Raw genomic sequence first — 26,274 nt, forward strand, 5'->3', positions numbered from 1 at the left:
GGCGATATAAATATAGTCTGACTTTAAGGTAAAATATAAAATAGATTTATTAACTACAGAAAGATAGACTTTAAGTGATAGAAAACAGATTAAAGAAGATTACTTAAACAAAATGCAATCTAAATCTTATACACTACACGGGATTTGAATCAAACAGTGTCTCACCCTGTTAGAATCATAGAAGATTAGGGTTGGAAGAGATCTCAGGAGGTCATCTAGTCTAACCCCCTGCTCAAAGCAGGACCAACACCAACTAAATCATCCCAGCCAGGGATTTGTCAAAACCTCTAAGGATGGAGATTCCACCTTATAGTACAAGCAGTTTGTAGCTGTTTTATTCACAGGTAGGAATCCTCTCTTCCAGCCTGGGACAAGCACTTCCCCCAGTTCAATCTCTGTTTCAAAGGTGTTTCCAGATGTTCTCTTGGGTGGAGAATGAGGCCTCTTGGTGATGTCATTTCCCCCTTTTGTAGTTTCTTCCATAGGGCAGGAACCCCTTTGTTCCAAGCCAAGTTCCCAGCCCAGTTTGTGGAAAAATACAAGTACCAAAATGGAGTTCAGTATCATGTGATCTCCTCACATGGCCTTGCATGCTTTACTGAGTCAGAGCAGGGGCCATTACCCATATTCCAGATAGAACTTTCTCTGGAAGGTCCATCAGGTGTAGATAGGCTTCTTCCATGGTCCATTGTGAGTTAAGTGTTCTTTGATGGGCCATTCAACTTGAATAGTTCCTTCACAATGTGCTGGCCAGACTAGAAGTAAAGCTTTGTGGGTGTTACCCAGAGCAAGCACATTTGAAATACACATGCATAGTCAATATTCATTACTCCAGATACAAATATAATACATGCATACAAATAGGATAATCATATTCAGCAAATCATAACTTTTCCATTGACACCTTATGTGACACTTTGACATAATTATGATGCACCGTGTACAATCATACCACAATAGTGAATATGGGGTGCAGTGTATCCAGTCAGTTGTTGGTGTGTGTTGATATGGGATGGTTTAATTGAAAATGAGTATGTTCAGGGGAGTTGGCATGCTCCAGTGACTGAATATTTGGAGAGCAGTTTTGGTGAGGGGAGTGACTGTTTTAACCTATCAGAAGGGTAGTCGTGTTAGTCTGAATCTGTAAAAAGCAACAGAGGGTCCTGTGGCACCTTTGAGACTAACAGAAGTATTGGGAGCATAAGCTTTAGTGGGTAAGAACCTCACTTCTTCAGATGCAAGTAATGGAAATCTCCAGAGGCAGGTATAAATCAGTGTGGAGATAACGAGGTTAGTTCAATCAGGGAGGGTGAGGTGCTCTGCTAGCAGTTGAGGTGTGAACACCAAGGGAGGAGAAACTGCTTCTGTAGTTGGATAGCCATTCACAGTCTTTGTTTAATCCTGATCTGATGGTGTCAAATTTGCAAATGAACTGGAGCTCAGCAGTTTCTCTTTGGAGTCTGGTCCTGAAGTTTTTTTGCTGTAAGATGGCTACCTTTACATCTGCTATTGTGTGGCCAGGGAAGTTGAAGTGTTCTCCTACAGGTTTTTGTATATTGCCATTCCTGATATCTGACTTGTGTCCATTTATCCTCTTGCGTAGTGACTGGACAGGACCAACTGTCCGTCGTCCCCCCCCCCCCCACCCCCAGAGTGAGGTGAGCCTTACCTCATCGCACTCCCAAACTGACCAAAGGAAGGGGGTGACTCACTCGAGAGTCCAACAGATCCTTTGTTGTTGCCTAAGCCAGTGTCCTTTGTTCCTGTGAGGCTGGGCTGGGTTTGTCCCATGCATGCCCTGATGAGGTGTGAACTGCCCCTCTGCTTCTGGAGAGTTTTTGCCTGGGCTTGCTTTAAGCCATGAGGACACATTTTCAGCCTCATAACTATATACATGAAATTACAAGGTATAACATTACTATAACAATGATTGCTATAATATTACCATAACAACAATACTCAGTGCATCATGAGCCTTCTGAACTGACAACAAACTTTGCATTAGATACCACACAATCATATTATAAGGATGAACATGAGTGTGCTGGGTGTTCCCCCGAGGTACAGAACGTCACAGTATACAGTACCATGGTAAGTGGACCTAAGTTATGCTACTGCAGTTATGTGAATAACGTAACTGAAGTCCATGTAGCTTAGGTTGATTTATCGCAGCATCTACACTACACTGTGTCGATGGGAGACACTCTCCCACTGACTTCCCTTATGCTTCTTGGGGAGCTGGAGTCCCAGAGTCCACTGGAGAGCACTCTCTCCCATCGATTTAGTGGGCCTTCACTGCATTGATTGCAGCCCCCCCGCCCAGGGCCGGCTCTAGCTTTTTTGCTGCCCCAAGCAGCCCCCCCAAGCGGCGCCCCCCCCGCCCCGCCCCGCGCCCCCCCGCCCGGCGCCCCCGGGGCCCCCCCCCCCCCCCCACTGCCGAGCCCCACGACACCCCCTGCTGCCGGAGCCCGCCCCTGCCAAGCGCTGCCGGAACCCCCCTCCAGTGCCGCGGCCGCGCAGCCCCCTCGCCGAGCCCCGCGCAAGCGGAGCCCGTGCCGCCAGAGCGCTCCCCTCCCCCGCGGAATGCCGCGCCACGCTCCCCCCGCTGCCCCTTACCAGGTGCCGCCCCAAGCATGTGCTTGGGTGCCTGGAGCCGGCCCTTCCCCCCCCCCGCTGCCCCCAATCTACTGGTAAGTGTTGACATGGCCTCAGTCTTGCAAACATTTTCACATGTGCTTAACTTTAAACAGCTGAGTAGCTACAGTGCCCTCCTGGGGCTACTCTTTACTGAAGCAGTGGCAAAATTCAGGATCAGGAGCTTAATATTTGCCTCCCCATCTTCAAATTAGATATTACTGCTTCACTTTCTCATCCCCAATACAATGTTCTTATTACAGATTTCCCTTTAATAATTGTGCTGACCTGGTCCAGTGCTAATAAAATCAGCTCACCCTTCTGCCCCCGAAGGAAGGGAGCAACTACTGCCAGCTGAGGGGAAAATGAGGCCGTGCACTTGGGCTGTGGTGTCCAGCAGAGTGCAATAAACTGCTTTTGTTTTTTCACTGATCTCTATTACTGGTCTAGTAATAAGGGGAGAGAGAGAATCCCTCTTAGGAGTAGTGTATTCTGAGTTACATGCATACAGGTTGGATAAACACAGTCAATAGGTCTTAAGTTTTTCAATGATACCCCACATCAGCCATCTTGCATAAAGTATATATTAGCTATGTCATATCCATATCATAAGCATATTTTCATAAAGAATGTAGAGTATAATGTCACACCCCACATGTATGTTTGCTGATCTGCAAATACTAAAGGAGCATGCATCTTTGGGTGCAAACGCTCTTGACAATAGTGCAGAGCCATGCAAGCTCTATGATTCTGTGTGAGATGGCAGACAGTGAGGAGGGTCAGGCAGGTTAGTGGGCTTAGAAAAAAAAGGTGTAAACATTATGTATACACTTATGAATCATAGAATCATAGAATATCAGAGTTGGAAGGGACCTCAAGAGGTCATCTAGTCCAACCCCCTGCTCAAAGCAGGACCAATTCCCAGCTAAATCATCCCAGCCAGGGCTTTGTCAAGCCGGGCCTTAAAAACCTCCAAGGAAGGAGACTCCACCACCTCCCTAGGTAACGCATTCCAGTGTTTCACCACCCTCCTAGTGAAATAGTTTTTCCTGATATCCAACCTGGACCTCCCCCACTGCAACTTGAGACCATTGCTCCTTGTTCTGTCATCTGCCACCACTGAGAACAGCCGAGCTCCATCCTCTTTGGAACCCCCCTTCAGGTAGTTGAAGGCTGCTATCAAATCCCCCCTCATTCTTCTCTTCTGGAGACTAAACAATCCCAGTTCTCTCAGCCTCTCCTCATAAGTCATGTGCTCCAGACCCCTAATCATTTTTGTTGCCCTCCGCTGGACTCTTTCCAATTTTTCCACATCCTTCTTGTAGTGTGGGGACCAAAACTGGACACAGTATTCCAGATGAGGCCTCACCAATGTCGAATAAAGGGGAACGATCACGTTCCTCGATCTGCTGGCAATGCCCCTACTTATACAGCCCAAAATGCCGTTAGCCTTCTTGGCAACAAGAGCACACTGTTGACTCATATCCAGCTTCTCGTCCACTGTGACCCCTAGGTCCTTTTCAGCAGAACTGCTACCTAGCCATTCGGTCCCTAGTCTGTAGCAGTGCATGGGATTCTTCCGTCCTAAGTGCAGGACTCTGCACTTGTCTTTGTTGAACCTCATCAGGTTTCTTTTGGCCCAATCCTCTAATTTGTCTAGGTCCCTCTGTATCCTATCCCTACCCTCCAGCGTATCTACCACGCCTCCTAGTTTAGTGTCATCTGCAAACTTGCTGAGAGTGCAGTCCACACCATCCTCCAGATCATTAATAAAGATATTAAACAAAACCGGCCCCAGGACCGACCCTTGGGGCACTCCACTTGAAACCAGCTGCCAACTAGACATGGAGCCATTGATCACTACCCGTTGAGCCCGACGATCTAGCCAGCTTTCTATCCACCTTACAGTCCATTCATCCAGCCCATACTTCTTTAACTTGGTGGCAAGAATACTGTGGGAAACAGTATCAAAAGCTTTGCTAAAGTCAAGAAATAAGACATCCACTGCTTTCCCCTCATCCACAGAGCCAGTTATCTCATCATAGAAGGCAATTAGGTTAGTCAGGCACGACTTCCCCTTCGTGAATCCATGCTGACTGTTCCTGATCACTTTCCTGTCCTCTAAATGTTTCATGATTGATTCCTTGAGGACCTGCTCCATGATTTTTCCAGGGACTGAGGTGAGGCTGACTGGCCTGTAGTTCCCCGGATCCTCCTTCTTCCCTTTTTTAAAGATGGGCACTACATTAGCCTTTTTCCAGTCATCTGGGACCTCCCCCGATCGCCATGAGTTTTCAAAAATAATGGCTAATGGCTCTGCAATCTTATGTATGGGATACATATAAAATTAGTGGATGGTTAACAATGCATTATAAGAAGTTTGATCCCATGGCCACAACCACCCCTGTCTGACCTATTTGGTACCCAACATACACTACCAAACAAAAACTTCCCAAAATACAGTAGGTGGACAGTGGGATATCTATTCATGGTGCACCTGACTCTGAATCTATACAAGTGCTGCTGAGGCAAGGAGTCCAGGAGGCATGCACACAAGTGACATAGTAACCGTAGTGACTCTATGGTGACATAACTTGAGTTAACCCACACTTAAACTGTAGATATGGCTTTATGTATATTAAATGTTTGAGGGTAGATTAAGATTCATTCAGGTGTTTAGGCTCAAGGCATTGGAACTGGCCTTACTGCACCCTACAGGCTCAGGAACAAAGAGGCACATAAAAAAAAGTTGCCAGCCCCCCCGCGGAGCGCTGGGGTTCGGGCTACCGGCTCCCCTGCTGACGGGGGCAGAGCTCAGGCTGCCAGTCCCAACTGCCCGGCCCCGCTCTTCCTGGGGCTTGGACTGCCAGCCCTGCGCGGAGCGCTAGGGTTTGGGCTGCCAGCTCCTTTGTTTCTGAGGGGATATATATAAAATGTTTCACTGAATTAAGTCTCAGGGATTATCTACACTGGCAAGTTAAAGCTCTCTAACTTGCTGGCTCAGGGGTGTGAAAATTCATCCACCCACCCCGATCGCAGCAAGTTTGAGCGCTTTAAAGCACTAGCGTGGACAGGCTCGGTTCCCAGTGCTTGGAGCTAATCCCCTCGTCATGGTGGATTACCAGGAGCACTGGCACCCGCGACAGCGCTTTGAAATTTGTAGTGTAGACACAGCCTCAGTAGGTTAGATCAGACAAAGAGGAGATGCATTGACTGGGCATTGGGATGCCTGTGCCTTTAAGAGCCCAGCCCTGGGAAGCCGATGCTGAGAGGTGCTGTCTGTGAGAGGGGAAATAAAAAAGCCCCTCTGCCCCCCCCCCACCATTTTTGCAAACACTGGTGTCTCAGTCACACTGGGGTAACTGTTACCCCCTGTGCCCCTGACTGTGCTGGGTTTTGCCCTCTGACGCCCTCTGCCAGTGCCTCACTCCTGGACTTAACTCCGCCTCCTCACCCCCATTCCTGATTTTCCCTTTAACCCCTCTTCTACTGCTGCCTCCAGCTGCTTGACCCCCCAGACCAGTAAATTTCCACCCCCTGCTCAGACCCTGGCCACCACCACACCCCCGATTCGCCCCCTTTGCCCCTTTTTAATCCCTGTCAAAAGCAGTCAGCAAAATCCTACGGGTATAAGGGCAGGGTGAAGGGCAGTGGCTTCAGCAGATGTACTGAGCGTGCTCAATACACGGTAAGCAGCACATTTTTAGCAGCGCGCAGAGCGGACCCTGCCGGAAAGGAGCGCGGTAGGGGAAGGAGTTCGGGACGGAGTACCCCTCCCCCACGCTATCGACAGGTGAGGAGCAGAGCCGGCCTCGGGGTGTCTGTCTGCAGAGCTGGGGGGAGGGGCTGTCACGGTGTCGAGCTGCCCTCCGCCCTCCCCGGGGGTGTCTGTCTGCAGAGCTGGGGGAGGAGCTGTCCCGGTGCCGAGCTCCCCTCCCCCCCAGGGGTGTTTGTTTGCAGAGCTGGGGGAGCTGTCCCGGTGCCGAGTTCTCCTCCCCCCCCCGGGTGTCTGCCGGCAGAGTTGGGGAGAGGGGCTGTCCTAGTGCTCATGGGAGTTGAGGCTGGCAGGGAGTAGGTTATAGCTTTGACAACCATCGCCAGTCTGACAGTGTTACTGGTTCATCTCTTGCATCACTAAACAGACCAAGGGGTCTCAGTACCCAGCTCTGCCAACTGGGCTGTGGGCTCTTTACTTTTACTGTATAGCACTTTGCACACTTGAGCAGTACTCAATTGTAGCCCCATTGGGGGGGGGAGGGAAATGTGTGCTTCCAGTAAGGATTCCTAGGCTGTGGAACTCTACTCTCATAGACTCATAGACTTTAAGGTCAGAAGGGACCATTATGATCATCTGGTCTGACCCCCTGCATGCTGCAGGCCGCAAGACCCTTCCCTGGACTCTGCCGTTGAAGTCCCCAATCCTGTGTTTTAGTGACTTCAATCGGCTGAGACCCTCCTGCTAGTGATCCCTGCCCCATGCTGCGGAGGAAGGCGAAAAACCTCCAGAGGCTCAGCCAATCTACCCTGGAGGAAAATTCCTTCCCGACCCCAAATATGGCGATCAGTAATACCCCGAGCATATAGGCAAGAGTCTCTAGCCTGACCCTTGTTGGCCATTATGCTATTCATGTACCATTGCTCTCTTCCCCCTGCTCCTCAGAGTCCTGATTTGTTGATCAGAACAAAGCTTATCTACTTTCTGGACTTACCCTGAGTAGGTTGATAGAATGGGGCATAAATGTTTGGGGAGGAGAAGTGGGGTACTGAATTTGGGGAGGGCTGGGTGGTCATTTTGTGGATATGGCTGTGATGGAGTAGGGAGTGGGGCGGATTGACCTGGGAATGTTGTGTGGGAGTTTTACTGGGACTGTCTGCACTGGTGATGGGGATATCAGGGCGTGACTTCACTTGAGGGATGATACGTGAGAATGTAACCTGAGCCCAGGAGGGGGGTTGGGGCCAGGTGACACCTTTGCCAAACTGGACAAAGGCTGGAGGAGGGGAGGGGGGGAGAGTGTGAGGCTGGGTGAGACTGCTGGAGGGGGTTTTGGTTGAGAGTTGACTGGGGAAATGGAGGGAGCCCCTGGGCTCAGATCTAAGCTCCCTGCCCCTCAGATGGACCTGACTGAGGGGGTTCTGTGGTCTGTACCTACAAGCTCTGATTTGGACGGTGTTCCTGTCATCTAATAAACCTTCTGTTTTACTGGCTGTCTGAGAGTCACGGTGAATCGCAGGAAGTGGGGGGTGCAGGGCCCTGACTCCCCCACACTCCATGACAGTGGCTCCAGTGGGATCTGTTAATAAAGAAATGTGCAAGCTCTTAGAGTTTGGTAGGAGACATTATTGCACTAGACATAATTAAATCATGATGGTGGCTTGGGTCAATAGTCACTGGCAGCATCCTTTATTCTGTTGGGTCCTGACCCTCCGTCGTGAGCATAGGGTTGCCAGGTGTCTGTTTTTTGACTCGTCAAAAAGGGACACTGGCAGCTCTGGCTGCTAAATGTCTGGTTGGCCACATTAGGTGCTCAGCCAATCATTAAAAGACAAAAACAATCACTTTGCATTCTGCAGCCTCCCCTAATGACATCAGTGATTGGTTGCTGAAGAAGTTGGAGTCTGTCAGAGATGGAGCACCAATTGAAAGTAGCCATCTTAGTTTTGATCCCATTCTTGCCTCCCACCCTTAGAAATCCTCCACAATAGGGAGCTTTCTGAAACTAGCAACTAGGTAAAATGCTTTTACTTCTTTCCCACTCCTGAAATGTTACTTTGAAGTACTCCGAGGGGTGCTTCCATCACCGCTTCCTGCTGCCTCTGGATTTCTTCATTCCTTCCTATGATATAAAGGAAGCAAAAGCTCACTTACTGTCTTGTGATTCTAGGTAACAGGAACGATGTAGGAGGATTCCAGAGCTGCACATTAGCAAGGCCAGCTTTCCTAATGGAAGAGGTAAAAACTCATTGTGCTCTTCTCTGCCTTCTGCACTCAAGTTGATTGATACAATTAAAACTGCCACCTGGCCTGATCTTTCAAGGCATTTTCCTGCTGCCCCGTGCAGAGGTTGCCATGCATTTTTTCCCCTCAAAGCTCCCCACAATTCTCCACATATCAACAGGCTGACCATATGTCCATCTGTTAATATTTGTAATAGCTTCAAAAAAGCCTTCATATTTTTGTAGTGATAAATGCAATGGAACATATTGTTCAGAGTACAGCACTTTGCTAACAGTATTACATTTAGGTAAAAAAGTTTGTATTGATCCCCAAGTATATACGATTGCAAAATGAAACCCTAATTTAAAATATTTCAAAAAATTAAAAAGGGACCAATATAATTTCTAACTCATCTTTAAACTTGTCATCTTTAAACCTACACAAACTATTTTCATTTTAACTTTTTCCTATGGTATATTCTTGAGGAATATAAGAAGTCTTGGAAATCATCTACAGTCAATCAATCCTAAGGTCTACCACTTTTGTAGTAATAATGAAAAAGAATCCAGGTCAAAGTTTTTAAAACTGACTAGTGATTTTGGGAGCCCAACTTGAGACACCTTAAAGAAGCCTGATTTTACTGAAAATGATGAGCACCTGCCCTCTTGAATTCAGGCCCTGTTGAGGTATCTCAAGTTGGGCCCCCAAAAATTATTAGTCAGTTTTGAAAATCTTGGCCCTAATCTTTTGGGTTTAGTGAGTCTTCTGTTTGTTCAATGTAACTCAATTATGTATGTTCAAATGTATTTAATTATCTGTTTGATATACTTCACTCTTTCCATTGTAACATAGATACAAGTTACTTAATGCAACCAAGAGAGAGTGGTTGGGGATGGGGTATAAGTTTTATACAAAGGAGATAATTTCCTGACCGAGAGATCTGTTAGACTGGAAACTGTTTTGCAAAGAGGATTGGTGGGAACCCATCACGTAGGACCTTTAAATTAGACACGGCATCAAACTAGAAAAATCCTATCAGGAAAATCCTGACAGCATAGAAATGGACAGGATGACAGACAGTGGACGCATCTTTTCTGTCACTAATTTCTATGATACAGGGGCCTCATTCAATAGGCTTTTAACAATTTAACCATAAAACCACCACCACTCTCACTCTGAGCCTGGATTAATACAGGGCCCATAGTACTTTTATTCTTCATTGCTTTGCAGCTGATGTGCAACATTCATAGAATTTAAGGCCAAAAGGGACCATTGTGATCATCTTATCATAGCTCAGGCCAGAGAATTTTAGAACAACCTTTTTTGGTGTCAGCTACAAGGGTGTGGGGTTGGTATATGTACACGTCCACACTTTAAAAATAAACATTGTCCCATCTGTGCACTTCCCAATATCCTAGACTCCCCAAGGGACATTCCAAGATGAGCTGGAGTGGTGTATTTTGCAGCTGGAAACAGGCCTCCTTCGTCTCAATCCAACCCCAAAACAAGGTATGTTTTCTGGTTAAAATCTAAACTCAGTGCTGGTTCAGTTCATCCAGAAGCCTTTCTAATTTCTCTGTCTATTGAATTATAATTGGAATTTTTTCTAAATGTAAAATGTAGTGAAACATTTTGTCCTTATTTAACATCTGTTCTACTTTGAACTCCATCTGCCTATCCGCTCTTAATCCTGCCTGTCTCCTTCCTTATGCATTGTTTCTTCTCTCTTCATTTTCCTTTTAGCTCCTATGCCTCATTCCTCCCTTCCCCTTAGTTGTGCCCTTTCACTTACATATTGCTCAGCTACTTCAGGCTTCCTACAGTGCTTTGCAGCTCAGACAGTGGTTTCATCCCCCTCAGTGCTTTGATCACTCACATTCTGTATCTGATACTTTATCTGTGGTATAATCCCACAATCTCAAGTGACTGCTGCTGCATAGTATCAATAGAGATGCCCCTTAAATGCTTGTAGCTTTATTTTTTTAAGCATGTTCCTCGTTGTCCCTGGAAAAAGATGAAATCACTTAAAAGAGAAACTTTACTGCCCATTAAAATACTGGCTTCAGGGTATTCAGGAACGTTTTAAGAGTTCACACCTGTTGATCCACCAGGCCCAGTATCATGCCTCCAGCAGTGACCACTACTTAGTGGTTCAAAGGAAAGTGAAACTTCCCTTGTAAGGCATCTGGCTGACTGTCATGGTGCACATGAGGATACAAAATTCCTTCCTGAACATTGCAGCCATTGGTTTATGCAGAAGCATGAGATTTGATCATTTATATATTAGAGCATTGCTTCATATGCTATTGGTTATACAAGTATCCTGCAGTCCAGCGGTTCTCAAACTGTGGGTTGGGACCCCAAAGTGGGTCACAACCCCCTTTGAGTGGAGTCGCCAGGGCTGGCTTAGACTTGCTGGGGTTGGGGTCTGAGACTGAAACCCGAGCCCCACTGCCCAGGGCTGAAGCCAAAGCCTGAGGGCTTCAGCCCTGGGCAGCAGGACTCAGGTTACAGGCACCCTGCCTGGGGCTGAAGCCCTTGAGCTTCAGCTTTGGCCCCCGCTACCTGGAGCAGAGGGGCTTGGGTGGGCTCAGGCTTTGGTCCTCCTCCTGAGGTTGTAAAGTAATTTTTGTTGTCAGAAGGGGGGTGCAATGCAGTGAAGTTTGAGAACCTTTGCTGTAGTCAATCCCCACATACTATGGGGACAGGTACTATAGAAAGATGTATGCAATAATAAGCTGTGGAGGAAAACAAAGTCCTCACTCTGAGTTTAAAGCAACAAGCCAGAGGCAGCTTTATTATGAGTAATTGCAATATGCACGGGAGAGTACACATGGTCAGGGATTCCCCCTCCCAAGGCAGGTCTCTGTTAGATAAATAATTAGGGCAAGCATTTATACCTTTTGTTACAGACAATAATGATCAACAACCTCATCTTCTTTATACATATTCCTTCCTGATATCTTACTTTTCTCAGTTACTTTCTGCTACAGTCTGCGTTCCATTCTTATCTAACACAAGGTCAAAATAATCTCTCACAGTTTTTCCCACTCGCCCAGGCCCTGCATTAAAGTTTCATGTTCTTAAATAGAAGAGTTAGCCTGACTCTTGCTCTTCCTGGAAGACTAAGATGTCTGCGCTTTTCCCAACTTCCACAAAGCACATAAAAGTGCTCCCCCAAAAAGCATTACATGGTATTGCATCCATTTGTAGAAATCCCTATCTCTGAACCACTGATAAGGGACTAATTCTGTATGTGGTGTAACTATCCAGTGTCCCAACCAGTAGCCATTCCAGTCCTCATGCAGTCAAAGAATAGCGATTGGGACACATCTGTAGTACTGCCGCTCTGAGACTTTTCTCTGATCCGAGTACCTGGCCTAGGGAAGAAGCACCATTGTTTCCCTCCCTGACTATGGTTCGTAGGACTCACTGTGATCCCATTTCTTGTCTTTGTGTTGGTTGACTTCTCAAATGCAGCAGAGGAGACGCAGCACATCCTCAAAGTCCTGCGCTCCCGCAAGGCTGCCTTTGTGAAGAAGCGGCAGGTGATGAACCGCGTGTTTGGGGATTACCGACTGAAGATAGCCGAGGAGCAGAAGAAGATGGAGAAAGCAGGTGAGGCTGAGGCCATCCCTGGAGTCTACAGAACCATTTGGTTCCTTCTGATGTGGTGTTAGCAAATGGCCTTTCTTGAGGCTTCTCGTCCAATCATTCCCATGAGGAATAAACCTTCTTTCCCCCGTCCTGTTCTTTTAAGGGGCCAGCCAGAAGCCATTAAAGTGGAAGGGCCTTTAAGCATATGTAATCCCAGAGCTGAAGGGGGTTTTGAGGGTGAAGTAAAGGTTGTATCTGTCTGAACTTCATGGCATCACTTTGGGGTGGGTCCAGTGTTAAGGAGAAGTTCATAGTTTTGGAAGCTCTACTAGTGACAGCTAGAGTAAGGCCTAACATGGCACTGAGCAGGATGAAATAGCAGAAGATGGGACTCCTCCAAGAATCCATTGTAGATCTGTGTGTGAGATTGGTATGATGGTGGTGCACAAGGCCTGAATAAATAGGAGCGAGTCCCCCCCGCCCCCCCATTCCCTCTGCATGTCAGGCAGTCCCATGTGGAAATGCTGCACTGGGTATCTTGCCCACAGTCCCTTGCTGGTACCAAAATACAGTAGCATTCTGCATACACATAGGTTGGGTGTCCCTTATAGAAGTGAATTGTTCTAAGTGTGGCGCCAACATGATAAGAAATCAGAGAATTAATAGAAACACAAATCTTCCTCTTTTCTCTAGCCATGAAACCTGGGAAAGCACAAATACAGAAAGGGAATGTGCAGGTTTCAGGGAGCGTGGTGTATAGGAAGCGATCTGGACAGACCTCTGAGTCAACAACAAACTGGTTCACACCATCTGATGATAGCTTCCGATTCAGCTTTGTACTTCCTGAGATGGATCCACAAGCAACCAGTGGAACTATGGAAGAGGCCCAGGGGGTAGGTGGTTCTGAACGGAGGCCCTCAGAACTAGATGATTTGAGTGGAGTGTTGAACTTTTCCACCCCTGGACAAGAGCCCAAGTTTGCTTTCAATTTTGTCATCCCAGATAAAGATGGCATCAGGGGGCCATCTGTTGTTACAGGCCAAAGAGCGGAGAGTGTAGCAGAAAATGTGACATCAGGTGGCTTATCTGCAGGACCAATTACGCATTCAACCCTGTGGGAGGCTAACATGCCTGAGGTTGTGGGCTGTGTGGCTGGAGGATTGGGGAGAAAGGTTCTCGTTTTAGAGACCCCAAAACCAGAGATCGCCGCTGGAGATGAGGTTAAGGCAGAGAAGACAGCAGCAACTGGAGCACCCAAGAAGAATAAGAAAAAGAAATCATCAAATAGTAAGAAGGAAATGGCGGAAGCTGAGGTCAGCAAGAAGGTGAAGGTGGGAGCCAGTGGGTGTGAAGACACAGATTTGTCCCTCCAGGACAAGACCACGCAGGTATGTGAATGAATTTCTGGCTAATAAACAAACATAACCTCACTGTTAAGTCTCCATAGTTTCCTTGGAAGGGAAAGTTAATGTATGTGTGAGGTTTCTAAATCTGTGTGGTAGCACAGGCTGGAAATGGATAGCCATTTATTGCTGCTTATCCCATTAGGGTTTCACTGTGACCAGAAACCTAACAAGTGGGGGTGGACTAGGTGGCTCAAGTTGATGTTGCTTTGTCCTTCCCTAGAACCGTGTCTGAGAGTCTGCAAGCACTTTGCAGGCATGTAATGATTTAGACCTTGCAGCATCCCTGGCTGGTAGGTATTTATCCCCATTGTGCAAATGGTGAAATTGAGATGCAGAGAGGTTAACTGACGTGGCCAAGATCAAGACTGTCACAGAGCCAGGAACAGAGCCCAGAAGACCTCCTGTCAAGTATCAGGGGGTAGCCGTGTTAGTCTGTATCTACAAAAACAACAAGGAGTCTGGTGGCACCTTAAAGACTAACAGATTTATTTGGGCATAAGCTTTCGTGAGTAAAAACCTCACTTCTTCNTCAACCTCTTTCCGTGCCATTATAAACCTAGAGACAGGGGCTGGGACACAGGAGGTCTTCTGAAAAAACAACAAGGAGTCTGGTGGCACCTTAAAGACTAACAGATTTATTTGGGCATAAGCTTTCGTGAGTAAAAACCTCACTTCTTCCGAAGAAGTGAGGTTTTTACTCACGAAAGCTTATGCCCAAATAAATCTGTTAGTCTTTAAGGTGCCACCAGACTCCTTGTTGTTTTTTCAGAAGACCTCCTGTGTCCCAGCCCCTGTCTCTAGGTTTATAATGGCACGGAAAGAGGTTGAAGGTACCAATTGCTCTGAGTCATGTATTCAGGGATCATTAAAGTACACCTTACCATCTGCTAATGCTGGACTGAAGTCTATAGTCTGTTACATTTTTTTTTTTTTAAATGTCAGTGAATTTAGGTCTCATGAATGGTCCCAGATCAGCAATGCTGGAATGTGAAGGCTACAACACAGGAAGCAGCCGTGAGCTTCCTCCACCACCCAGCTGCTGTGCCTCAACCCTGACCTTGAGAGCTCCCCCTCCAAGAGTGTGTGTGGGGGTGGGGGGTTCAGTCTCTGACCATTCTGTTATTGGCCTCTCTGTTGAGACCGACAACTACAGTGGTTTGTGCGATGTGGACAGCTGTCCATTATGAACTGGACTGAGACCCACAAACTCGCCTCAGAAGATGAATCTCAGCAACTACTACCCTAGACTAGACCAGCCTGAGGTGAAAAGCCCCACAGCCCTTTACCTATCTCCTGAGGGATGGATGCCTCAGGTGGGCACTGTATATAAGGCACCAGGGGGTAGCTTTCCTAGGTAACTGTGACATAAGAGGCTCTGAAGGAGACTGAAAGCCTGTTGGAAAGAAGTTGTGGAACATGGAGCTGATAAGAGCTTGGGGATTCTCATACATGTGTAACAGTTACAACATTGTTAGATCTAGAGCATGATGCTACTTCAATTCTAGGAGGCAACCCTGCTACTCCCTCTGCCAGCGTCCAGTCTGTTGGCTATGCTGGACAACACTTAGTGCTTAAATAGCTCCTTCCATTTTCACAGACATTAACTAGCTAACTTGCACATCCCTGGGAAGGCAGGAGAATGGGAGACAGGACACCAGATTCTCTTCTGGATTTTGTCACTCACCTACTGTGCAACCTTGGGAAGGTCATGTTGCCTCTCTCTTCCTTAGTTTTCCCCGCTGGAAAATGATTTATTTTATGTTTGTATAACTGCTGTCAGACCAAAGGCTCCCATAGTGTTGGACAAACATAGGCAAGCAAACCTTCCACATATAGGTGTTGGGAGGCTTCAGTACTGTTTGTGCAAAGGCTTGACATCATCAGGTGGAAGGTGCTGAACATAAAATGGCATCAAGAATATGAAGTGAAGCCAGCTCTGAGGGAGTGAAAACATGAACATACAACTCCTAAATCTATAGATCCTTGATTTTCCTTGCTGACTAACATATGCTGTTTTAGTTTTTGGACAATTTAGTTTCCTCGGCTTGCTGTGTTCTGTTTTATGTAGCAGTCAGATAAACAGCTGTGGAGGGAAGTGGACTGGTGTGTGGAACAGCTGGAACTTGGCCTGAAGACACAGAAATCCACTCCAAAACAGGGTGAGTAAGCCAGAGAGTGCCTTGTTAGAAGGGAAGGGAGGCAGAAGCAGTGGTGCAGAGAGAGAGCAAAAGGAAAGATTTATATTCTGTGTTCGCATGTCTCTCCTTTCCAATGATTCAGCTGAAGAAGTTCTTCGTGCCATCAAGACACTACGCAGTGACAAGGCCGTGCTGGCAAAGAAGCGTCAGGTAATGCGAGCCATGTTTGGAGATTACAAGAAGATGATGGAGGAGGAGAGACAGAAACAGCTGAAGCTTATGCAGGCAGGTATGAGCGGCAGACTTACATGAGGGACCAGGATGGGAAACCATGCCTGAAAAAAGGGAGCAGGAATACTAATCCCTCCATTATCCATGTAGCCCTAGAGAATAGAATTCTGGTGCATGAGAAGCCTTAATGGTTTTTCTTTGTGTCTTTTTGTCTTCCCCTCTGTAAGCTGCAAAGTCTGCTCAGGTCATGGAGGTGAGGGAGAATGCCCGCAGAAAGAGCAGCCAGGTCTTCCGGAAGTGTTCAGAGGCATCCAGGAAAAGCCCAAGTTCTGCAGGATCCCCTTCTCATCCTCCCAGCCATCCAGAGTCACGCCAGGCCTCTGGCACAAATTCGTTCATGTCCCCAACTTCCCAAGAGGCGTTCCGCTTTAATTTTTTTTAGGAAAGTCCCTTGGACATTTATTGTTTTTGTTTAATGGCTGAAAATGTTGCCAAAATCTGTATAGTCTTAGAGGGTAGAAGGATGCTGAGCAGAGTAAAAGGATCATGTGGGAAACATGCATAGGTTCATAGTGAAAAGACACTAAGTGCCTTGGATCAAGTGTCTGTAACAGCTCTATCTATAATGCATACAATTCCCCAGACTCAGTCTGTGGGCTGGACTCCTTTCCTCATACGTACCTTTGCTTGGAAACAAATCCGATAAGAAGATCATCTATGGTCAGAGAAGGGATAAGTAAAGGTGAAGAGAAGCTTAGCACTTTGAAGGCAATTCTTCTGTTGTATGCGAAGTGCAGCTGTCATGCTGGCTGTATGGAACAGAGTAACAAAGTAGGATCGAAACTCCTTGTGGTTGTGGAAGCAGAGAAAGAACTGACAGGAAGGAACTGCAATGCATGACAGTTCATTAGCAAGAGTCAGGCTAACTGTAACCCTAATAACGCGAGATTTGTAGAAACGAGGATTGTGTGAGGTGAGTGGGAAAGAACTGTGTGAGAAGTTGTTGCAACCTTGTGTAAATAATGTGTAGAAAATATTGTATGTAGGCTAGAGTCAAAACAAGTGAGAAAAATAAGATATCTAGATGGCCTATGTATGAACAAAATGCAGCTGTTGCTTGTTATTGTCTGTAATGAAAGGTATAAATGTTTGCTGTAATTGTTTACCTGTAGAGAGACCTGCTTAGCTCTCTCCCTCTGCGCAATTGTGAGAGAAATAAAGCATCTGACTTGCTGTACCCAAACAAAAAGTGAGAACTGTGGTTTTTCTCCGACAATTTGGGGGCTCGTCCGGGATGGCAACGCCCACAAAAGCACCGGCAGGTGCTACGGATCGTTCCCCTTCAAACCCCATGGCGCCACAATAGAGGTAAGAGACCTTTTGAAATCTCTATTGGGGTGTCGGAGGTGCACTGTCCGTGGGGCCGTCTGTCCCTGTTGGGCTCACGCCATCCGAACTTATTGACTATGCAGCAAGGTCAGATGCTGAGCGGTGTAGGGGAATTGTTTGCCGCCCCCTGTATTCGTATTAAACATGAAAAAGCTGCATCACTCCCAAAGTTCTAGCATTTTGATGCAGTTTACAAAGACACTGCAATAATTTTTTCCCATTGCTGTAGAATTATGGTCGTCTTTTATCCTCACTAGTTTTGTGGTCTCTATTAGGCAAATGTTGACTCTTTTGCTTCCAAAGAGCCTGGAATTAATATAGCAGGATTTTATGGTAAACTGCTATCTCCAAAGGTGGCAGGGGACATGAAAACTGCTTCCAAAACTTGGGAGAGCCATTCTGTGGGCTTTCACAGGTTTGTGCTTCAGACCTCTGTAAAGCTGTTCTATAAAGCCATATTCCTTTCCCTGTGCTTCAGCATGGGAGGATCCAGAATGCAGCTGTTCAGTAAAGGGGTACATTACAGTTCCAAGCACAGATACTTTACCTTTGTAAGTTGGAAAGTGGACTGATCACAAGAATGGGCTCTTCCACAGATGCACTGTGTGACCCTGAGCAAGTTATTCCAGCTGTAAAATGGGGATACTGCTTTCCTACTTCAAAGACTTGTTGAACATTAGTTAATAAATAACTGCTGTATAAGAAGCAAGCTTACAGCAGTTTTTAACTCCACTCTTGTTGCTTTCTCATGCTCGAAGTATCTCTGGACCATTATCAGTTGTTAATGTATCTCTTGACTATTTTTGGTTCAAATAGCACAAACCAGATGCTGTGGGTTCCACAAAAATGTTTCATCGCAAAGATACAGTGGCTTTTAATAAAAAAAAAAAATCTATTTGGAATCTGGGGGACTTTCCTTGTCACTGTTTGTAATAATATGGGGCCTACCCTATGTGACTATTCCAGTAAATTATGAGCGTCTCTTGGATATCTTCCACTCTCTGCTTTGATTCTTTGTAGCCTTGCATTGCTGGGCCTTTTGTGGCCACATCTCTAAACTTGCTTGTGCAGTTGGCTTGGTGTGGTAGGACATCTCACAAAGGAGTTGCTTTTGTACTTGGCTGAGTGTTAATGAAAGTCTTGTAGCACAGGCTGACAGTCTGTTTTATGGTGCTGGCTGAGTTACACTGAAAGTAGAAGTTTGTTCTGGTTTTCTTATGATCTAACCAGCCTTCTGCTGTAACACCCTACTCATTTCCTTACTGGGGAATTTTCAGCTCATACTGCCTGTGTTGCTTCCTGGTGTGTAGGCTACCTCTACAAGTGAATTGTGCAAAATTGAGGCGCTCCAACTCCTAAAGCAGGGATCTCAAACTCAAATCACCACGAGGGCCACATGAGGACTAGTACATTGGCCCAAGGTCCACATCACTGAAATCTTTTCATACAACAATACAAAAGTATAGTCAAAAATAAAAGAATGAAGAGTAATATAGTATGCTATTAAAAGTCAATGTATTAACTTTTTTTAAACTGTGTAATGCGAAGGGGTTTTTTAATAAAATATAAACACCTGTAACTATTCCTTATGTGATCAGTAACACTGATTATGATCTACACTAAGTCTATCAACATCGCTGTAATGGCAGGAACTTTTTAAAGTAACTATTCATACAAACACAAGTACTCCTGTTCTTTATTCATACAAAATACGTTGCCACTTTTAACAAACATTCTTCCCAACTACTCACAGCATGCCCTGCTCTGTCTCTAAGGCAGCAGCTCTATGCAAGGTGGAGTACAGCATGCTGGGAGTTGTAGGCTTCTATTGAGCGAATTTACTCAGCAGTCAGCACCTGTGTTGAAGCATCCGCATCCCCTAGGGGATTTCTTTCCCACCCAGGTGTTGTTGAGGGTGAGAGAGGTGGGGAACAGGCTTGGCTTTTGTAAACTGGAAAATCCAAGATCCCTATTCCCTCCCCCTTCCCTCATGATATTTCTCTCTGATTTGCCTCCCTCACAGTGTTAAAGGAAAAGTAGTGACTAGCTGCTGCAGCTTTCCCAGCTCCCTTTTCCCCCAGCGTTTCACACTGTGCATGTGATCAGTGGGGATGAATTTCAATGGCGGGTATGTTTTGGTCCTCCCTTGAGGGAGGGGAGATTTAAAGAGTGGTGAAGGGGCTGGCCGAGGGTTGGTGTGCGTCAAGGTATAGCTGGAGGGGAGGATTGGGGATGTAGGAAGAGCAGGCTCAATGGCTTGGTCGCTGCAAGGCTATTTGTCAAGCTTGGGCAGTTTGACTTGGATAAACTTCAGAGAACTGTGGAAACAGCTAATTGAAATGCACACAACAGACATCCCCCACCCCCAAAGCGAGAGTGACTTTAAACAGCAGCTCCGAGAGCCCGCCTGTCAGCCTGCCCTCCTCCCCAGAGCATGTGTGTGGAAGCTGGCGGCAGCAGCAGGGCCAGAGGTGGATTATGTTTTGCTGATCCAGCTAACATCTTTCCTGTCCTGCCTCTTCCCTCTCCTTCCCCACCCCCATTCCAACCCCTTCCCCAAAGCCCCTGCCACAGCTCCCGGCCACTGTGGGCAGGGGGGGTACCCCGAAGTTCCCAGCTGCTACAGGTGACCTGGGACCCCCACAGCTCCCCAGCCACCATGGTGGCAGGGGGATCCCCACAGCTCCCTGCCAGCTGCAACAGGGCAGAGGGATCGGCAGGGCAGGAGGACCCCCAGAGCTCCCCGGCCACCATGGCAGGGCAGAGGGACCCCCGGAGCTCCCCAGCCCCCATCACCAGGGGGTCAGGGGGATCCCTGCAGCTCCCTGTCACTGCAGGGACAGGGAAACCCTGGAGCTCTGAGCCCTAACAGGTGGTGGGGGCCCTGGAGCTCCCAGCCACCCAACAGCTGCCCAGCCCCTTCCCATTTTATCATGGATATTTTTAGTAAAAGTCAGGAACAGGTCTCGGGCAATAAAGAAAAATTCACAGAAGCCCGTGACCTGTCCCCGACTTTTACTAAAAATATCAATGACAAAATCTTACCCTTACTCAAACATTGCCAAATTTCCAGCTATTTGGGCAGAAATTTTCCATGCCAACTGTTTGCCTCAGGCTGTAATTTTTTATTTTATTTTAATTTAATTTTTAAGTTTTAGTTAAAAGTGAGTGGCCATTTCCAAGAATGAGGTTAGGGGGAAATATGCTGTTTGCTTGTGCTGGGGAAAAAAGAAAATCTTACAACCATTTCATTGAGAAGCTCTAGTGCCCCCACGTTGTGGAGCGGGGACTTGAAATTTCATTGGGAATGGGGAGGGAGCGTGTATCAGGAATGTGTGTTTTGCCATCCCTGTGAATATCTGACAAAATTTGGCCAAGTTATAAACCTTGGCTAAATCTCACTTTGCTCAGACTCAGTGGACACTTGTTGGAGTTTGATAGCTAAATCTGAGGGGGTTTTTTGAGTGCTTGCTCATGTCCATTCCAATATAGGGCGTGTGCACCATCCCTGGAAGTTTTTCCCCCCTACTGCTATCTGTCAGGTCAACTCTGGTGGCCCCTGGAGTGGCACCTTCATGGTGCGGTATATAAGCACCTGCCAACCTGCTGCCTCCTCAGTTCCTTCTTTCAGTCTGTGACAGTTGCTGGAATGCTCTTGTTCTCTTGCTCTGCAAGCAAATACTCATGCCCATTGCCAACAGTGCCGAACAAAAGGACAAAGAAGTGGGAATGGGGACAATCCTCTTTGAGAAAAGCTGCAGACAGAGTGAGACCAGTGCTGGGCTACTCTCACACTGGCGGCGACCAGCCTGCGCCATTGACTCTGGCCCCGGGAAGGGACCCATTGAGTCTGGTGAGCATGGACTCCCCGCCTAGGGTGAGCCATAGACATGACTCAGTCCTGGCCATGCCAACTACGCCAGAGGCATATGAGGCAGCGAAAGGCTTTCAGTCCCTTCCAGCACCTTCTCCGAGCCAAGGCCCATCAGAGGTAGGTCTGGTACCACAAGAACTGTCCCATGGATGCAAGTGCCTGTCTTTGGCAAGCCTTCAATGTTGGCGAGACACTGCCTGGTATCACTCATCCTCTAGAGGCTCCACTCCTCGCTGATCACAATCCCGGCACCTCTCGCAATCACAGCACCGATTGGAATCCTAACACTGGTCACTACCCCGGCACCATCCCACATTGAGGGACCAGTCACATTCCCAGAGCAAATCATTGAGACACCGCTCCTCTCACGATACCACAGCCCGGGTGGGTAAGGCACCTCCATGGTCACCCAGAAGTGGGTCCTCGAGCTCCAAGTCAATGGCAAGGTCCTATACCTTGCAATGAAGCAGACATCGAGCCAGACCATAGGCATCCTGTGCCGGTGACCTAGGGGTTGAGCCAGCCAACATAGCCACCTGTCCAGTAGCAGAGGCCACTATAGTGGCCAATGTGGACTCCGTGGGCAGCATAATCCTACCGAGCCTCCCACACGGGTCGGTCCCACTCGGCATCCTTGGAGGCAAGAGTACCGCCACCTTCCCCTTCAGAGAGGGGTTCAATTCCGGGTGCAGAAGTGGATGAGACCCAGGGAACTGACCAGCAACGGAAGATGTGAAAGCCCAGATGACAGTACAAGCCTCCTCATTGTCTTCCCCTGATGAAGAAGTGGCGGGCATGTTCATAGCACCCGCACAAGATTATTACAAGGCCCATCAAGAGCTCTTGCGTCGGGTGGCTCAAAGCCTGAATGTACAAGCAGAAGAGTTAGGAGTCAGCCCTGGCCCGGGTAGACATACTGGCACACTCAGGTCCAGCTAGAGTGGCCCTACCTTTAAACGAGGCCATTCTACAGCCCATCAAGGCTTTGCAGGTGGAATGTGCCCCAAAGGGGTATGAGTACTTTATACCCATACCCCGCCGGGTTCCCTAGTTGTGGCTGTTGCCAATTAGCGGGAGAGAGAGGGACAGCAAGGATTCTCTCCTAAGGCAAAGGACTCCAGGAAACTGGACCTGTTGGGGAGAAAAGTCTGCTCTACGCAGAGCCTCCAACTGAGAATCTCAAACCACCAGGCCCTCCTAAGTTATGATTTTAATTCATGGTCTGCCATGTTAAAGTTCAAGGAACTCTCATCAACAGAGTCCAGATCTGAGTTTGCGGCTTCGATGGAGGAAGGTAAGGCTGGATCCAAGGCATCCCTCCAGGCCACAGCCATAGTGAGGAGATGGAGCTCTTGGCTCCAGCCCTCTGGACTCCCTCATGAGGTCCAGGAAACAATTCAGGACCTGCTGTTTGAGGAAACTTCCCTCTTTTCAGACCAGACAGATGCCCGCCTACATAGTCTGAAGGATTCCAGGGCCACTCTAAAGTCGTTAGGACTTCACGTGCCAGTCCCGGTTCGTAAACACTATAACATTGTATAAACATTTATAAGCCCCAACCTATGGGCCTATTCCACCAACCTCAACAGCAGAGGCAGGATTTCAGTCAGCAGAAAAACAAGGGTTTTAGGAGGAGACCTACACCTCACGCCCCTTCAACATCCGTGTCTGCGCCCGCAAAACAACCGGCGGGGTCTAAGCAGCCCTTATGAGGGTGCACCCGAAGATGGCACACCAGAACAAGGCTGGATCTTACCCCTACGTTTGTGGACAGTTTGTCCCATTTTTACCGTGTGTGGATCAACATCACTTTGGATTGCTGGGTACTCTGCATGGTAGAAGTGGGATATACCCTGCAGTTCATTTCCTCCCCTCCTTCCTATTCTCACTCCCATTCCCTCTTCAGGGACCCTTCTCATGAGCGGCTTCTAGCCCAGGAGGTACAGTGGCTTCTAAAGGTGGGAGCTGTGGAGGAGGCTCCTTTGGAGTTAAGAGGCAAGGGGGTCTACTCACTCTACTTCCTGATCCCCAAGGCCAACAGGAATCTCAGACCCATCCTAGACCTGTGGAACCTCAACAAGTTCATGAAGAAACTGAAGTTCCATATGGTCTCCCTGGCCATCCCTTCCTTAGATCCAGGGGACTGGTTTGCCGCCCTCGATTTGAAGGATGTGTAGTCTTGCATAGCCATCCTCCCAGGGTGCAGAAAATACCTTCGGTTTGTGGTAGACCACAAACACTATCAGTTTACAGTGCTGCCTGTCAGCTGCCCCATGAGTATTCATGAACTGCATGGCAGTGATGGTGGCCTTTCTCAGCAGGCAAGGAGTCCAGGTCCACCCTTATCTGGACAACTGGCTGATCAAAGGTCGGTCCAGAGACGTGGTAGAAGGGCACGTGAGCCTCATACAATCCACTTTCAGGAACCTGGGGCTCCTGATAAACAAGCACAAGTCGACTTTCTCTCCTATACAAAGGAGTTCATAGAAGCAGTTCTCAACTCGAACCAGTCCAGAGCCTCCTTGCCAGAGAACCACTTCCGGGCCTTCAAAGAGATCATAAATGGCCTGAGGTTCTTTCCAGTCACCATGGCATGAAGATGCTTGAGGTTCCTGGGATATATGGCCTCCTATACCTACGTGGTGCAACATGCGCAGCTCAGACTGTGGCCTCTCCTAGTGTGGCTGGCATTGGTATGTATACCAGGCTGTAACCTGTTGGACAAGGTGGTCACTCTTCCCTGTGCAGTAACGCTCACTCTTCAGTGGTGGCTGGACCAGGTCACCGTGTGTGCCAGCGTCCCCTTCACAAGGCCTGCCCCTTCAATGACGCTGGTAACTGATGCCTCGGACATGGGATGGGGAGTTCACTTAGGGCCCCTCAGGATGCCAGAGGAATTAGCCCTACAAATCAATGTCTGGGAGCTAAGAGTGGTGAGCCTAGCCTGTCAGGTGTTCTGTCACAACCTACATGGCAAATGCGTGTCAGTCCTCCAGACAACACGACCATGATGTTTTATATAAACAAACAAAGGGGGGCTTGCTCCTCTCCCCTGTGCCAGGAAGTACTGATTCTATGGGGGTACTGCATAGCTCACTCCATTCACCTGGAAGCCTCCTATCTACCAGGTGCTCAGAACGGGGTGGTGGACCACCTGAGCAGATCCTTCACCAATCATCACGAGTGGCCCATCCAACCAGACTTCTTGAATGCAGTTTTCCAGAGTCGGGGTTTCCCTAGGTGGACCTGTTTGCGACCAGGTTCAATAGGAAATGTCCCCAGTTTTGCTTGTATCTAGGAAACAGCCCGAGCTCATGCTCAGATACCTTTCTCCTTCTCTGGGGAGGGAGGTTTCTCTATTACCAACCCCCCCCCCACTCATCACAGGGTCTTGCTCAAGGTAAGGAGGGACAAGGCGCACATAATCCTTATAGCACCAGCATGGCTGCACCAGCATTGTTTCACAACCTTGCTGGCCTTCTCGATAGTTAGCCTTCCGCATTAGCAAGCCTACAGGTAAAAGGAAGTGAGTGGGCACCTGTCCAAAAGAGCCAATGGGAGGGCTAGAAATTTTTAAAATTGGGGGGAAAAAACTTCCCTTTGTGTTTTGGTTCTCCGGGAAAGAGGGGAGAGGCAACTCTAGATTTAGTCCTGAGTGGAACGCAGTAGCTTGTCCAAGAGGTAACTATAACAGGACCGCTTGGAAATAGTGACCATAATACAATAGCATTCAACATCCCTGTGGGGAAGAACATCTCAACAGCCCAACACTGTGGCATTTAATTTCAAAAGGGGGAACTATGCAAAAATGAGGGGGTTAGTTAAACAGAAGTTAAAAGGTACAGTGACTAAAGTGAAATCCCTGCAAGCTGCATGGGCGCTTTTTAAAGACACCATAATAGAGGCCCAACTTCAATGTATACCCCAAATTAAGAAACACAGTAAAAGAACTAAAAAAGAGCCACCGTGGCTTAAGAACCATGTAAAAGAAGCAGTGAGAGATAAAGACTTCCTTTAAAAAGTGGAAGTCAAATCCTAGTGAGGCAAACAGAAAGGAGCATAAACACTGCCAAATTAAGTGCAAGAATGTAATAAGAAAAGCCAAAGAGGAGTTTGAAGAACGGCTAGCCAAAAACTCAAAAGGTAATAACAAAATGTTTTTTAAGTACATCAGAAGCAGGAAGCCTGCTAAACAACCAGTGGGGCCTCTTGATGATTGAGATACAAAAGGAGCACTTAAAAACGATAAAGTCATTGTGGAGAAACTAAATGGATTCTTTGCTTCAGTCTTCACAACTGAGGATGTTAGGGAGAGTCCCAAACCTGAGCCGGCTTTTGTAGGGAACAAATCTGAGGACTGTCACAGATTGAAGTGTCACTAGAGGAGGTTTTGGAATTAATTGATAAACTTAACATTAACAAGTCACTGGGACCAGATGGCATTCACCCAAGAGTTCTGAAAGAACTCAAATGTAAAGTTGCGGAACTATTAACTAAGGTTTGTAACCTGTCCTTTAAATTGGCTTCTGTACCCAGTGACTGGAAGTTAGCTAATCTAACGCCAATATTTAAAAAGGGCTCTAGAGGTGATCCCGGCAATTACCAGACTGGTAAGTCTAACATCGGTACCGGGAAATTAGTCGAAACAGTAGTTAAGAATAAAATTGTCAGACACATAGAAAAACATAAACTGTTGAGCAATAGTCAACATGGTTTCTGTAAAGGGAAATCGTGTCTTACTAATCTATTAGAGTTCTTCGAAGGGGTCAACAAACATGTGGACAAGGGGGATCCAGTGGACATAGTGTACTTAGATTTCCAGAAAGCCTTTGACAAGGTCCCTCACCAAAGGCTCTTACATAAATTAAGCTGTCATGGGATAAAAGGGAAGGTCCTTTCATGGTTTGAGAACTGGTTACAAGACGGGGAACAAAGGGTAGGAATAAATGGTAAATTCTCAGAATGGAGAGGGGTAACTAGTGGTGTTCCCCAAGGGTCAGTCCTAGGACCAATCCTATTCAACTTATTCATAAATGATCTGGAGAAAGGGGAAAACAGTGAGGTGGC

At 47.3% G+C, this 26,274-nt stretch overlaps 1 protein-coding gene across 1 annotated transcript; it reads left to right on the top strand.

Moving 5' to 3' along the window:
* Window positions 1-6,093: 6,093 nt before the first annotated feature.
* Window positions 6,094-16,921, top strand: LOC117884080. Its single transcript, XM_034784174.1, has 8 exons — window positions 6,094-6,427; window positions 8,520-8,587; window positions 9,991-10,081; window positions 12,053-12,190; window positions 12,863-13,557; window positions 15,644-15,734; window positions 15,856-16,002; window positions 16,172-16,921. Exons 2-8 carry the CDS (start codon window positions 8,579-8,581, stop codon window positions 16,384-16,386), a joined length of 1,386 nt encoding a protein of 461 aa, XP_034640065.1. The 5' UTR covers window positions 6,094-6,427; window positions 8,520-8,578; the 3' UTR covers window positions 16,387-16,921.
* The last annotated feature ends 9,353 nt before the right edge of the window (window positions 16,922-26,274 follow it).

Source organism: Trachemys scripta, chromosome 10, assembly GCF_013100865.1.
Source record: "Trachemys scripta elegans isolate TJP31775 chromosome 10, CAS_Tse_1.0, whole genome shotgun sequence".
Classification (NCBI taxonomy): domain Eukaryota; kingdom Metazoa; phylum Chordata; order Testudines; family Emydidae; genus Trachemys; species Trachemys scripta.